Consider the following 13,679-nt stretch of genomic DNA (forward strand, 5'->3'; position numbering starts at 1 on the left):
AAAAAAAAAAAAAAAAAAAATGTAAAGATATCGAACGTTCCGTGGTGACGACTAGAAATGTACTCAGTTATTGAGCTTCTGAGCGAATGACGGACTGTCGGACCGAGCCCTGTGAGACTCCATGCAAGTGTTTTATAAAACTACCCCCCACTTTTCCTACTATTTCCTAACACTATATATATTTATTTTAAACTATATTTGAATAAAATAATTATCAATAATTAAATGTAATATGAAATATACATTCTATAGGTCGAAATAAACCCAGGACCGCATGCTTGGTAGACCTTTTCCATTAGACTATCGTACTTCAGGGTAGGTCATAATGTTAACCCTTTGGCGCTCAATGTTCAAACAAACGACGCTAAACTTTGAACGAAGTCAACCAGTAACATCACCCCCTGTAATGGATATTATGAAAAGTTCTGTTTGGTTTGCGTAATGAGAGCGTGGGGGTTGCGTTCTTTGTGCTGCGGGCGGGGCTTGAGGGGCGAGGGGTTGTGTACGTGACTTTTTAATCTTGACTTCACAGCGAAGAGGTACGTTCATTCTATGTTTTGAAATATAGAGGACACTGTCCTGCAAAAAAAATATCACGTAAAATACACTTTAGTTTGAATTTTGTCATATATTAATATTTAATTTATATTTGGTTACTTAATAATTGTGTTTTGACCTAAAATGAAACATACGAGTATTTTAAAAGTTTGGGGCAATCAAAGTTAGTAGTTAATTCATACCAAAATGCCAATTAAATTTAGTACCTGCATGTCACTAATATTATAAATTGCGAAAGCGTGTATTTACGTACTACGAAATAATATTCACACATACATTATTAAACATGCTTATCATTAATAGTTCCGCTTAAGTTGCATCTAAGTGCAACTCTTGAAAACTTAGCAAACTAGTTTGAGTTGCGAAAACGTGCTCAAAGCTTAGTATTCACTGATATCTTGATGTATGCTAAGTCTACATATTTAGAATGTTATGCTACTTAAAGTTAAGTCTTATATTTGCGCAAGACAGTTTTTCAAATTTTTAAGTTAACATTCTTAGAATACTTGTACATTTTACTGTTTATGTAAGCTATTTGGTCGATACTGACGTGCGTAATGATGTGCTTAGTTAGCTGTAACTTATAGTATATATTTGAATTTTATGGCGAGTAGACAGTGGGTAGTCAGTGATAACAGATAGAATCCACAAGGCATGAGCCTGCTCGTGATAAACCAGAGGGTAGATAGATAAAAATGGCCGGCGCCGACAGCGATTAATGAACCTCGCCTAATTAATAACGCCGCCTTTTGCTGATATGCACTATGAAGCCACTGAAGTGGAAATAAAACTATATTTTGTACGATAAACATATATTTTTCTATCAAAATACTTTTTAAAACAGCTATAGACACCACAACAATACAAAAAGCTTTGGTCTTATGTCTACAGTATGCGGCATACGAAAAACATTAAATTAACAATTTATTGGGTTAAAATTTACAAGCCATATTCACTTTAGAGCTTTAAACTTCGTCATTGGATTACGATAGTTTGCGTATCGCGAAGTCACAGTCTAATCAATTTCCTCCACCAGGTTGTACACCCCTTCCCTGTGGTGTAGGGGGTTGTAACGTCGCCGGAGAGACGCATCTAGATTGCACAACGGCGAATGTCGTGTCCAATAAGACAGTTCGGCGATACTCGGACATTTCTTGATTTATTTATTGTTTCGACAATTATATCTGTCAATATTCTACGTTTCTTTCACCTGAGTTTACTCGCCTGTCTATAATCTACTTTGTACTATTTATCTGTGACAAACGAGGCGATATAACAATTTTAAAATATCATTAACCTGAGCGGGCCGGGGAATGGGCCGCGACCGCCGGAGATCGCGTTATGAGATTCCTTTCCCGGCTTTGAGAAGGGTAATTGCATTGGTGACGAGTTATTTAGCATTAAAATAAGTTATTTTACAAAATCTTGTACAAAACAGTCTTTTTAATTTACGATTTTATAGAACTGGTATTACTTACTTCCACCTTAAAGTAACCAAATTTTCCAACACATGGAATTATTAGCGCGTTTTTTTATATTTTATTAGCATATAAATCTACAATAAGTACCAATAACACGGTGTCAGAGCTGTGCTATTCCATCTCACATAATGCCTCATTCCGTTTCGAGGACGGTTTCTTTTCTTTGTTATCCCGTCAAAGAATTTGGCAGAAAGGTTCGGTCTCGTCCCGGCCTGCGGTAAATCCCTACACTTTATTTCAAATTATTCATCGGAAAAATGTTACGGGAATATTTTTCACATATTTGGAAAATGAAATATTTTTCTTTGTTGGATTTTATAAAAGAAACAAGTTAACGGCACATATCAGTGTTAATTTTATTTAGAAACAAAGCAGGTATAGTCAACCTATGTTTTTGTACTCTTTTTTTATTAATGTTGACTTAATAGTGTCAGCTACCATCATTAAACAAACCATAAAGCCACAGCGGTCGGAGGGTTAACGAGGACTGTTACAAACTTTTAAATTAACCCTCGCCGCGCCGCGCTCACACAAATGTCAGGTTCACTGTGCCTCACTCGTTACACTGATGACCGTCATATTGTCCGCCATTACAACCACTCGTACATTCGTTATTTTATTAATATGTTGATAATTAACGAGAGAATTTAACACTGGTAAGCGTACGTTACCTCATTAATTACGTTGTAATATAGTTATTAAATATAATGCATTCGGTAACGTTCGGTTAACAGTGGTAAAACCGAATAATATCTAACCGTCTATCAGGATTATTTGCGTAATAATTGAGAGAACATATTCGTACCGTCATCGACAGATTTGAAGGTGTACTTTACACTCGGTAGGGGATGCACAAATACAAATTTATCGATTACGTTACGATAACGTTCTCACAAATGTACGTGGTAAGCCCTTTGTTGCAATAATATTTCGTCCTGTGCATACAATAATAATATACTTAACAAAAAGCAGGCGTGAAGTGGAAGTAATTCCGCATTTAGTCTATGTCACTTGAACACATTTCCATTATCAAACGTGTGTGCCGCTTTCCCAATTCGAATCAATTCCCTCAGTCACGTTGCCGTCGTTTTTGCCTAATTCACCCCCTTCTTACAGTCTGCTACATATATAGGATGAGGGTGGAATTCATTAGCGCACGTTACTCGACGTTTTATTTTATCTTAGCTATCGCTTTTACTTTGGTTTAATTAAATTAAAATTTTTATTTGAACATGTTACACAAGTAGCTGTGTAGATGTCATAAAGGATGTTGAAACTTGGGCATTTAGAGATTCATTACCACTTTTGTCAGATAACATTTTAACTTTCTTCGTACACTCCAAGCAATGTAACGTCAACTGTTTACATTGTTTTTAAATTAACGTCAAAGTTAATATCAATTAAAATCATCGTGAGAAGAGTTACGAAGCAAAGCAATTTAGAAATTAAATTATAGTCTGTTGAGATCCAAGAAATGTAATAAAACGTAGTCCCCCCCCTCCCGTGACCCCGCCCGTGTCTCCGCGCTTCGGATCAGGAATTTTAAAATGAACGACGCGAGGGCTTGCTTCTTAAAATGAAAGACAGTAAGACAAAATACTGGGTGACGTTATTTAATAGTTTCTACATAAAACTGACTGGCTATCCTACAAACTTATCAATAAAATGCCTCAAGATTCTTGTCGGAATGTGCTTCTGTCTGTATAGTACCTAATGTATGTATGGATGTGATAAAATGTATTCAGAAAGACCCTGTATAAGATCGAAAAGCGAATTTTGCATGTCATACGAAATAATTTGCCTAATGTCGCGCACCGAGTTCCCTGGAGGCCTTTTTCTGTCACACGAAACTCTGAAAGCGAGCTCTAGCTACGGAAAGGTACAAAGGTAAGGTTTACTTTGTGTGTACAAACCAACTGGTGTTCATTGTGAACAGAGATTTGATGCGTGTTACATGCTATGGATCTTCTGGGATCAATGGGGATGAATCGTAAAAGCCAATTCTAATTTGAGCCGCGAGATATTGTGAGCCAACTCCAGCATTTTTATCCGGTAAAATCTTTTTTAGTAAAACTATTCTCATACAAGTTCGATAGCAATTTGACACAAAAACTCTCCGATTGTCAGATCAGAGACGATACCCACCAAATGGAATTAGTTCTGCGTTACGCAGATCATGTGTTAAGGGAGGCTCCTAACTCCACAAACTCTAACTTTATTCATTTGTTTTGTTCCGTCGGGCGGAGGAACATGGAAATGTTTTTAGCGTCGCATGCGGGACACTCTCAGGGGAATTTAGTTTTTTACCGTACTTTATACGTTATACAAACAATTTGTAAACGTTATATTAGAATTGATTACTAATACATTGCTTTTAGCTGCTGGACACTTCGGATATTTGTGTTTTACTCAATTTTAGAGATTTTTCGAAGTGTTTTGGTAAGAAAAGGTAATTTGTTATTTATCTATCTCCGTTATGTTGTAATGAAACGATAACTTGCCGGAGACGGGGACGCAGCGGCGTGATGGGGACGGTGCGGGGCCGTAACGTGCGCTGTAACTTTATTATGTTTCCATCCTACGTAAGTAGAGTTACAAATTTTGAGGTTAATTGGCATGTTTATTTATGGATAAAGCTCAATTTAAGGTAAAGAGATTGCTTTAGAATGGAGGTTTTTTTGTCTTTTTCACACAAACGTGATAGAAAAGTTTTTTTTGCAATACACTAAATTATCGTGAAGTTTTTGTGTAAAACAAACGAGTAAATGATAAGACAATCTCTAAATCCATACAAGTGTAATAAAGTTTTAGTGAAAGCTTATTTTAAGTAAGTTGTCAAGATTAGCCGGTAATGCGGTGACTAAGGTGGGGCTTACAGTTTGAGTATCCGGCTCGCAGGACCACACAGTTCTTACAAGATTAGCGATAGTCGTGTCGAGGGAAAGACATCTTGCCAAACTTTAGTACAGAAATCTTTAAATAAATTCTCTATTTTGGCTTTTTCGATTTAATATCCCGATTTTTTTAATTTTTAATATGCAACACATTTGTAATTTTCACAGAAAATTTATTTCAAAGTAGTAAAATATACACGAACTACATTTTTTTAATTTGGGCCACCTACTTTAAACACGAAATTGAAACGTGAACTAAAATACGGAAGTATTTTCTTTTCCGTCTAACAATTTCGGAAGCTACAGTAAATCTGCAATTACTCCGGAAATTTCTAGAAGCGACCGCAAGTGACGTCACAGAGTCAGAGAAGGTACAGTGATGGACTCCTGAACTGTCTCAAAGCGACTTTCACGTTAAATATAGGACTTGTGAGTTTTATTGGTGTGGCGTTCGGGGGAGGTTCAACCGACGTGATGTACGAACCCTCCCCACTCTCCCGTCGCATGATGTACTACCCGAGCCCCGTTTGAATATTTAAACGGATAGTAGTTTTGCTATGAAATATTACGTGAATCTGAATTGTTGGAAAACTTTTATACCAACAAACAACGTTATTTCATGCTTTAAAATTTTCACTACACTTTTAAAATTCTTTCTGTTGACAACGAGCAATTGTTTTAAAATAATTTCATTTCAAGGAAAAATGTACAGATTGTACAAAGTAATCTTAACTCAATATTGAGCTATATAGAAACATTTTCTCAGAATGTTTTACTTTTAATATAATTTGTTTAAGTTTTCGAGAGAAACGAGTCTATTTCTCCTCCACAAGGTACAGACACACGAGGAACAGATGTCGCAATAAATTCGCCATTTCTTTGAGCTCGATAGTATACAGTTTTATTTACTGTAACTACATGATACTAGAAATGTTTGCAAAAGTTCTGGGAAAGGTATACATATGGAAAGGGAAAGGGAAAGGTAACCTATAAGAGCGGATGCACTCCTTTGACTAAAGTATAGCACAACTGTTTTGCGATTGTCGATTGTTTCGCAGCCAATTCAACTGTTTAGTTGCACAACTAACATCGAGTAGTGCACCTCCATATAAGCTCATAGTAATCAAAGCTTGACTAAAAAGAAAATTAATATTTGTATTAAGAAGTGTCTAAATCATTAAAATGAAAATCTCACATTTCCAAGATTGCGGTTATCTCGAAATATATAAAATGTAATATCCTCCTCGCTAGAGTTTTGCGAAGAGCATTCCAATTTGTTATTGAGTCGTCGAATGTTCAGAACAAACTTTTAATGATATTTCGCAGTTCTCAGAAGCACATCTTCAACTTCTATGCTCATTCGATTTGTTTCAAACAAATTTCGTGGTACACCACCACTTGTAACATTTACTTATGTATACTCAACGTATATGTCTAGCAAAAATGTTACGAAATAACGTACCAATTTTCTTTCTTACACATTTCTTGTTATCTGCCTATGATATTTTTGTCTTACTATTTTATTTAAATGAACGCCCTATAAATAAAAACACACGCGTCCAAGTGCCAATTAGGAAGTGCTAGACAAGTCGGCAGTAAGGCGGTTAAACTCCAATTAAAAAGGTGTAAGCGCTGAAGTAGTGGTCAGTACACGTACCCTGCTGGACACTAATGATCATGAATCCGTTCACAGTTTTACTCTATAATACTACTCTAGTCTATACTATTATAATAAAGCGTAAACACACACTTCCTTGGTTTCTAAGATGTCAGCAATTACAGCATATTTTGAAAAAAACTCTTTTTTAAATAAAAAGCCATACACTTGCGTCACGCTTTAGACTATATATTTTCACGCCATTAAACTTAGGGATAAATATTTTGGGATAAAAACCCTAATGTGGGAAAGAGACCATAAGTTGCTGCCAACATCAAGGAAGCAAGGTTGCCATGGTTTGACATCATGTCATGTCATTTTGACATTTGCAATTGATAATTTGACAAATGTGAACAATAAAATGAATTTTTTATATTTTTTTCTGGATGAAGTCGCACGGGAACAGGAACACGGGATCATCGTCCAACTGTTTAGTCCTGCTTTGATTCCTATGAGTTTATGTGATGCGCACACTACTCGATTTTTAGCTGTGCAACTAAACAGTTGAATTGGCTGCGAAACAATCGACAATGGCACAACGGTTGTGCGATAGTTTAGTCAAAAGTGTGCGCTCTTAAAGTTCAACTGAATATAGTTCATATTCCTTTTGCTCTATTTTCTTTTACAATATCCGAGGGGATTATTCTCGAGGTATCTTTTTGATTAGGTCGAGAAAGCGCAGCATATTCTCTACATAGCGGACTCCGAGCGGCGCCGGGGGATTACCTTAGTATTAAAGTAACTCAAAATGATTGCGGGATGTTCTTTGCTAATTTAAATAGTTTATTAGTATGCTGAAGTTTTGTAACAAGAAAACCTTCCTTGAATAACAAAGTCGAGTAGCTGGGTACTTAATGTTTCGCCCTAGTTAGTAAAATATTAAAAATAATGTAATATTTGTAGTACTTTATAATTGCAGTTTGAAATAGTGTGACCTTAGTACAAATTACTGATCTGAACGCGCAGCTTGAGTTTCTAAATTGCGAACTAACACCGTCTTTGCGCTTGATAAGCACACAATAAACTACAATTACTTGCACGCTTTAATCAAACTTAAATTACAAGTTCCCTAATCCTTTTGGGAATACCAATTAATGTTATTCGTAATATTGACTATATTCTGTCTTTAGATCATATGCACACCTTTGACTAAACTGTCACACAACTGTAGTCTCGCCATTCCTGTGAGCATATATGGAGGTGGGCAAACAACTCGATTTTTAGTTGTGCAACTAAACAGTTGAATTTGTTGCGAAACAACCGACGATCGCACAACATTTTGCGATTGTCGATGTTTAGTTGCATAATTAAAAATCGAGTAATGTGCGCACCTCCATATAAGCTAATAGAAATGGCGAGACTAAACGGTTGTGCGATATGTTGGTCAAAGGTGTGCCTAGACTCTAATATCAAGCATTTATATTTGATTTGACGAATTACCTTCGTTTATTCCAACATAAATTGCAGTTTACGTTCTCTTACATTGCAATTTTTTTTCAGATTTTTTCTGTCAAAGTTTTACAAATAGCAACTCTCGCACCCCGTTCCGTTCCAAAGCTTTCCATCCATTACGTGAAAGCCTTCATTTTTTATGAGTTGGCGGAGTGGAGCAAGCAATCAACTTCAACCGACGTTGCTTGTCTCTTAGCCTAATTTTTCCCTCACTGCACTAACACTTCGCTAAGCTTTTTGTGCTGACAACAGAAGGTAGCAAATTAAATTGTCTACATCACCTTTATTACTTGTTTAAAATGTCATATTTATTAGATTAAGATAACTATAATCATATATCAAAACGTATAAATATCTTATATTCTAATGCTGTTTCATTTCTAGCTCCCATCAGCCATTAGTGTGAATGTACGTCTAAGACCGCAGCCGCACGCAATAAACCGTTAAATAGACCCAAGTATAATCCGACATCAAGATGGCGGCGCTACGTAATGGCGGCCTAATGTCCCTCCTTGCCGGTAGTCGTAACTTAAGGGGGTTCTCGTGTAATTTCATACGTTCTTGTGTATAGAATAAGATATTTTTATAAAAAGCAATTCGTGCTACTAAAATAAACAAATAAACGTTAACAAATGAATTTTGACTTAACGACCACAAATTTTTAGTATATAGTAGCTGTCTGCGACTTCGTCTGCGGATAATGATAAAAAAAACTCGATAAGTAGAGTCATTCTGGAGATATGAAGCAACAAACATCCATCTGTCTAAACTTTCGCGATTTACAATATTATTAAGAAATAAGAAAAGATCAGTAATATAACTTTTATTACTGCATAGTGTTTAAATAACAATTGCTGTGAATAAATAACGTTTATCCACTTAAATAGAAACAATGAAACGGCTGGAATCGTTGTAGATGTATGTCGCTGCGAGTTGCAAGCTACGAGCTGTTATCATGTAAATTGAACTCTAAATAAACGTCAGCATATCTCTCCTCGCACCCGCATTTGCATATCTTGCACTCGACGCAGCGCAATGCAATAACTGACAAGCATATTTCTGTTTATATAAATATTCTAAACAGATTTTTACATTGAAAGTCTGAAAATAACTAGAATTGTTTTTTAAATATTCGTGAAATAAAACGTAACACAAAATGATTGTTCCCTCAGGTCGATTGAGCGCACCGGTGACGTCACGCCTTATTCTAGAAATGTCGATTTTTGACACGGATTTGCGATTACTATCGCTTTTGAAAGCGTTTTATTTGCTTTTATCTTGAAATAAAATATTTTGTAAGTATTGTATATAGTTTTATAATATCTTATATATATTTTGAGAGTAACATTTTAGCGCTATAGTGTCTTAGTGAAATTGTTTGAATTTCTAATATGTAGCGATAATTCGTAAAGTGTACCATCAAATATTAATGACAGTCACTTCAAGTGCTTTGTGGTATTCCCTTAACACTTAATATTATGTATTACACTTAAATATACGAGTAATTATTCTAAGTTAATTCCCACGACGATATAATGGCGTCTCTAAGGTAATATTCTTACACAAAATTAATAATTTAGATAGGTTTCCACTGTAAGATATTATTATATATATTGGTCTACTTTCACAAGCATATACCGACTTCGTTTCTCAGCAAGATATTTCGGGATGCCAAGCAGTTTGGTTATAGACATAATTGTTGTGTTGCAGATGTCCCCTACCTGGAGTTGGCGGAACCGGAGGAAGGATACCACGGGCTGATCCGGGAGAATGAAACCCTGGTGGAAGTGACGCCCGCGATCCGCGCACGTGGCCCTCTCTGCTCCTTCCTCATCCTCAACAATAAACACCATGGGGAGGCACCTTTCGAGGTTAGTATCTTATCTTAATGCGAAAGTTTAGAAGGATGTTTGTTAGAGTTTGTTGCTTAAATGGCCAAACGGATCTTTGGTTTTTTAATTCCACGCGTTCGGAATCGCGGGCAAAAGCTTGTAATAAGTAATCTACAGCTTGACTAGTAACTTCTTCCACGATTTTGCTGTACGGTTGCCGTATACATTGTCGAATCCTCAATATAATCGTGGGTTTACACCGTTAACAGACTTGAATAAAAACATGTTGCAATGGAACCTTACGTTAAAATAATGTCTATCAATTTTGTAGTTATAAATAACTGCTACGGTTAAAGCCAAGAATGTATCTAGCGCATTGAATATTTTCTGAATTCCATAAACTCTTTGGAAAGTTTAAATAAACGACATTTGTATGAAATCACATACGCTTGAATGTGTAAACTGTAAACGAATGTGACACGAGGGGTCGCGGGGGGGGGGGGCGCGGGAGATCGGTTGAACATACGAACAGGTTGTGTTTGCATTTCAACTGCCGGAGGCTATTGCACAACTTGTACGAGTGAAGCGACGCGAGAATCAACGCATTTGCGTATTTGCAATTGTATTTACAATTGAATGCAATCTATATAGGGTTGACAATGTTGTATGTCGCAACCAGGTAAATGCAACCACGCCCTTAGTTCAGATGTACAAAACTAATTCCTGGCCACACATGTGTCGTAAGCAGCTACATAACTCTTACTTCCTTTTCTTTATAAGTTCTAATTTGATAAAATATATATTTTGTACTATAAATTATTACCAGATATAAAAAAAGCGTCCAAATGTGAACTAGAGTCTGCAATAAAGCTAATGGTCGTCGCCGGATATCGCTCTCACGGATTATATTTATAACGACCGACTTTAGTTTTAAATTTCTTTTTTTCAATAAAAGTTAACGGTCCGTCTCGATAAACGAAGGCTGAAGGTATACCAAGCCACGTGTGACAAAATTATGAAATACTAGCATTCACCCGCGACTCCGTCCGCGTTTAATTTTAAGATACAAAAGTAGCTTGTGTGCTTCCACACTATCCTCTACATCTATGCCAAATTTCATCTAGCCCCATTCAGCAGTTCAGGGCACAAACATTAACAAACATCCATTAATCGATCGAAACTCTCGCATTTATAATATTAGTAAGATTAATAAGATAATTTTGTTAATAGTTATACATTTATTTTAAAAATACCTGTTATATTAATTGGATTCTTTATAAATGAGATTCGGATATAAAGCAGTAACCAAACAAAAGGCAACGCGATCCCGCAACAGCTAATTTCCGTAATGGAAACACTTTGGGAAACGAAAAAACATAATTGAAAAACATGAACAGCGCGCCATTTATTACTTAACGTTGGAATTAAGCAGTAAAGCGCTTTAAATGCTAAATCTAGCGCTCCACAGCACCCGCCCAATGGCATCGTAAATATTTTCAAAACTCCCGCATTGCTATTTATTCCCCATTGATTATTTTATATGCGCTCTCTTTTCATTTGCATAGTTTATCCCAAATTAATTTAATTTTGGACTTAAAATTTCATACCAAGGTTTATAATACAAACCAATATTTTAGTAAAAGATCACATATATGTTTACTAATTTGAAACATTAAAAATCACTAAGTAGCTTTTAATGTTTCCAGATCATGGTGATAGACGAGAACGAGGCAAGGCTGCGCGTGCGATACCCCCTCAACTGCGAGAAACGACGCAACTACAAGTTCGACATCGCCGCTGTCGGCTGCGACGGCTCCTACTCCAACACGTGAGTATACCACACGGCATTCGGATTGTACCACCCGAACATCTGGCGTGATCCGTGTTATGTCAACTTGGACCCTGCTCGAAGAATTACACTATTAGGGTTAATACATGACCTCTGATCTTTCTCATGCCACTCTCTGCTGGCAGCCTAAGATATTTTGGTCAACTCTACTCTGTAACGGCATTCTTCTTATCCTGAAATTGTAGCTTCCGTTGATTTCATAATGTTGATGTGTTAATTAAATAATTTCATGTTTTTTCAATTTTAGTCTAATATTAAGGGTTTCTTCTTCCTCAGCGTTCCTGTCCACATCACGGTGTCGGATGTGAACGAGTTCGCGCCGGTGTTCACCCAGGCAGCGTACGTGCGCAGCGTGGACGAGGGCAAGATGTACGAGGAGCTGGTGCGAGTGGAAGCCACGGATAGAGACTGCACGCCGCACTACGGAGACGTCTGCAAGTACGAGATCCTGGACGACAACAACCAGCCTTTCACTATCGATAACGAAGGTAAATTAAATGGGCGCTAGGAAACTCTGGAACCCCCTAACTCCTGATCACTGACATTGTATTGTGCCTAGGTGTGATCCGCAACACGGAGCCTCTGGATTACGAGAAGTCCCACAACCACATCCTGTCAGTGGTGGCGTACGACTGCGGCATGATGCAGTCCGCGCCCGTCATGGTCACCATCAAGGTTAACAAGCCTTGCCGCGCAGGATGGAAGGGTGAGTTGAAACAAATGAATGAACAAAACCACATATCACATAAGAGTTAGATGACTTTTGATAATTAACGTAATGACGTTATAGTCTCATAGCCGTTTTACTACAGATTCAAAGCATGGAATATGGAATATGAATTACAGCACAATTCTTTTGATCTAGAACTGCGTGAATTTTTTTAAACTGTGGATTGAATAGTCTGCAATGATGTTTACCTAGGTCTGGCCGAACGCGTGGACTACGCGCCGGGGTCGGGCCCGCTGGCGCTGTTCCCGGGCGCGCGGCTGGAGGCGTGCTCCAGCGACGAGCGCTGCCCGGCCGTCACCCGCATCCAGGCGCTCGTGTCGCTGCGGGCCTCGCGCGCCGGCGCCGCCTGCGACCGCGACACCTACTCGCTGCACTCGCAGCGCGCCATATGCGGTCAGTACTCATAGAAATACGAAGTACTATAGAAAGCTTTTCTTAAATCTTTGGCAAACAAACTTGTGTATGATGTACAACAATCGACGTATTGATTTCAGGTCTGGACCCGAAAACTATCGATTTACTGCCGAGCCCAGGAGCCGGCAACGAGTGGGCCAAGTCCTTGAAACCAGAATCAGGTATTAACCATTTCTACTTAAGTTAACCACTTATAAAATCAAATCGCAAAATTACTTAAAGTATACGATATCCCAGGACACGACGGCGAGGAGATGTTCGAGTTCGATGGAGAGACGACGTCGGCGGTGGTGCCGGAGAGCGTGCTGGGCCACTCGCTGGGCAGCAGCTTCGCCATCTCCACCTGGCTGCGGCACGCGCCGCGCCCCGACCAGGACAAGCACCGCAAGGAGCACGTGCTCTGCCTCGCTGACGACCACAGTCAGTATACATACATATGCTGCAAAATTACTGTTACAATTGTTTGTAGCAGTGATTTTACAAACATCATGTAATTTCTCTTTGCGTGAAATTTTCAGAGATGAACCGTCACCACTACGCGCTGTTCGTGCGCAACTGCCGGCTGATCCTGCTGCTGCGCCGCGACTTCGGCGAGGGAGACCTCAACATCTTCCGCCCCGCAGAGTGGCGCTGGAAGATACCGGAGGTATTTGTTAGCCCAAAACGCAACTTCTACATTGTTTTGAGATTTTACTGAAATGTATTTCAATTTTATACGTGTGTATGAAGGTGTGTGACAACGAGTGGCATCACTACGCGATCAACATCCGCTTCCCGACGGTGGAGCTGTTCGTGGACGGCGAGGTGTACCG

General features: G+C 38.2%; 1 protein-coding gene across 1 annotated transcript in view; it reads left to right on the forward strand.

Annotated features, from left to right (window-relative positions):
- LOC106111296 (calsyntenin-1) overlaps nt 1-13,677 on the forward strand; it is a gene marked incomplete at its 3' end in the record, with an annotated part of 89,323 nt that extends 75,646 nt beyond the window's left edge. Inside the window, exons 2-10 of the mRNA XM_013293321.1 lie at nt 9,753-9,913; nt 11,581-11,702; nt 12,000-12,211; nt 12,283-12,429; nt 12,646-12,846; nt 12,948-13,028; nt 13,105-13,287; nt 13,386-13,513; nt 13,597-13,677. Coding sequence (XP_013148775.1) covers nt 9,753-9,913; nt 11,581-11,702; nt 12,000-12,211; nt 12,283-12,429; nt 12,646-12,846; nt 12,948-13,028; nt 13,105-13,287; nt 13,386-13,513; nt 13,597-13,677 — 1,316 coding nt within the window. The remainder of the gene's footprint in view (nt 1-9,752; nt 9,914-11,580; nt 11,703-11,999; nt 12,212-12,282; nt 12,430-12,645; nt 12,847-12,947; nt 13,029-13,104; nt 13,288-13,385; nt 13,514-13,596) is intronic.
- Nucleotides 13,678-13,679: the final 2 nt, after the last annotated feature.

Source organism: Papilio polytes, unplaced genomic scaffold, assembly GCF_000836215.1.
Source record: "Papilio polytes unplaced genomic scaffold, Ppol_1.0 DF824169.1, whole genome shotgun sequence".
Lineage (NCBI taxonomy): Eukaryota > Metazoa > Arthropoda > Insecta > Lepidoptera > Papilionidae > Papilio > Papilio polytes.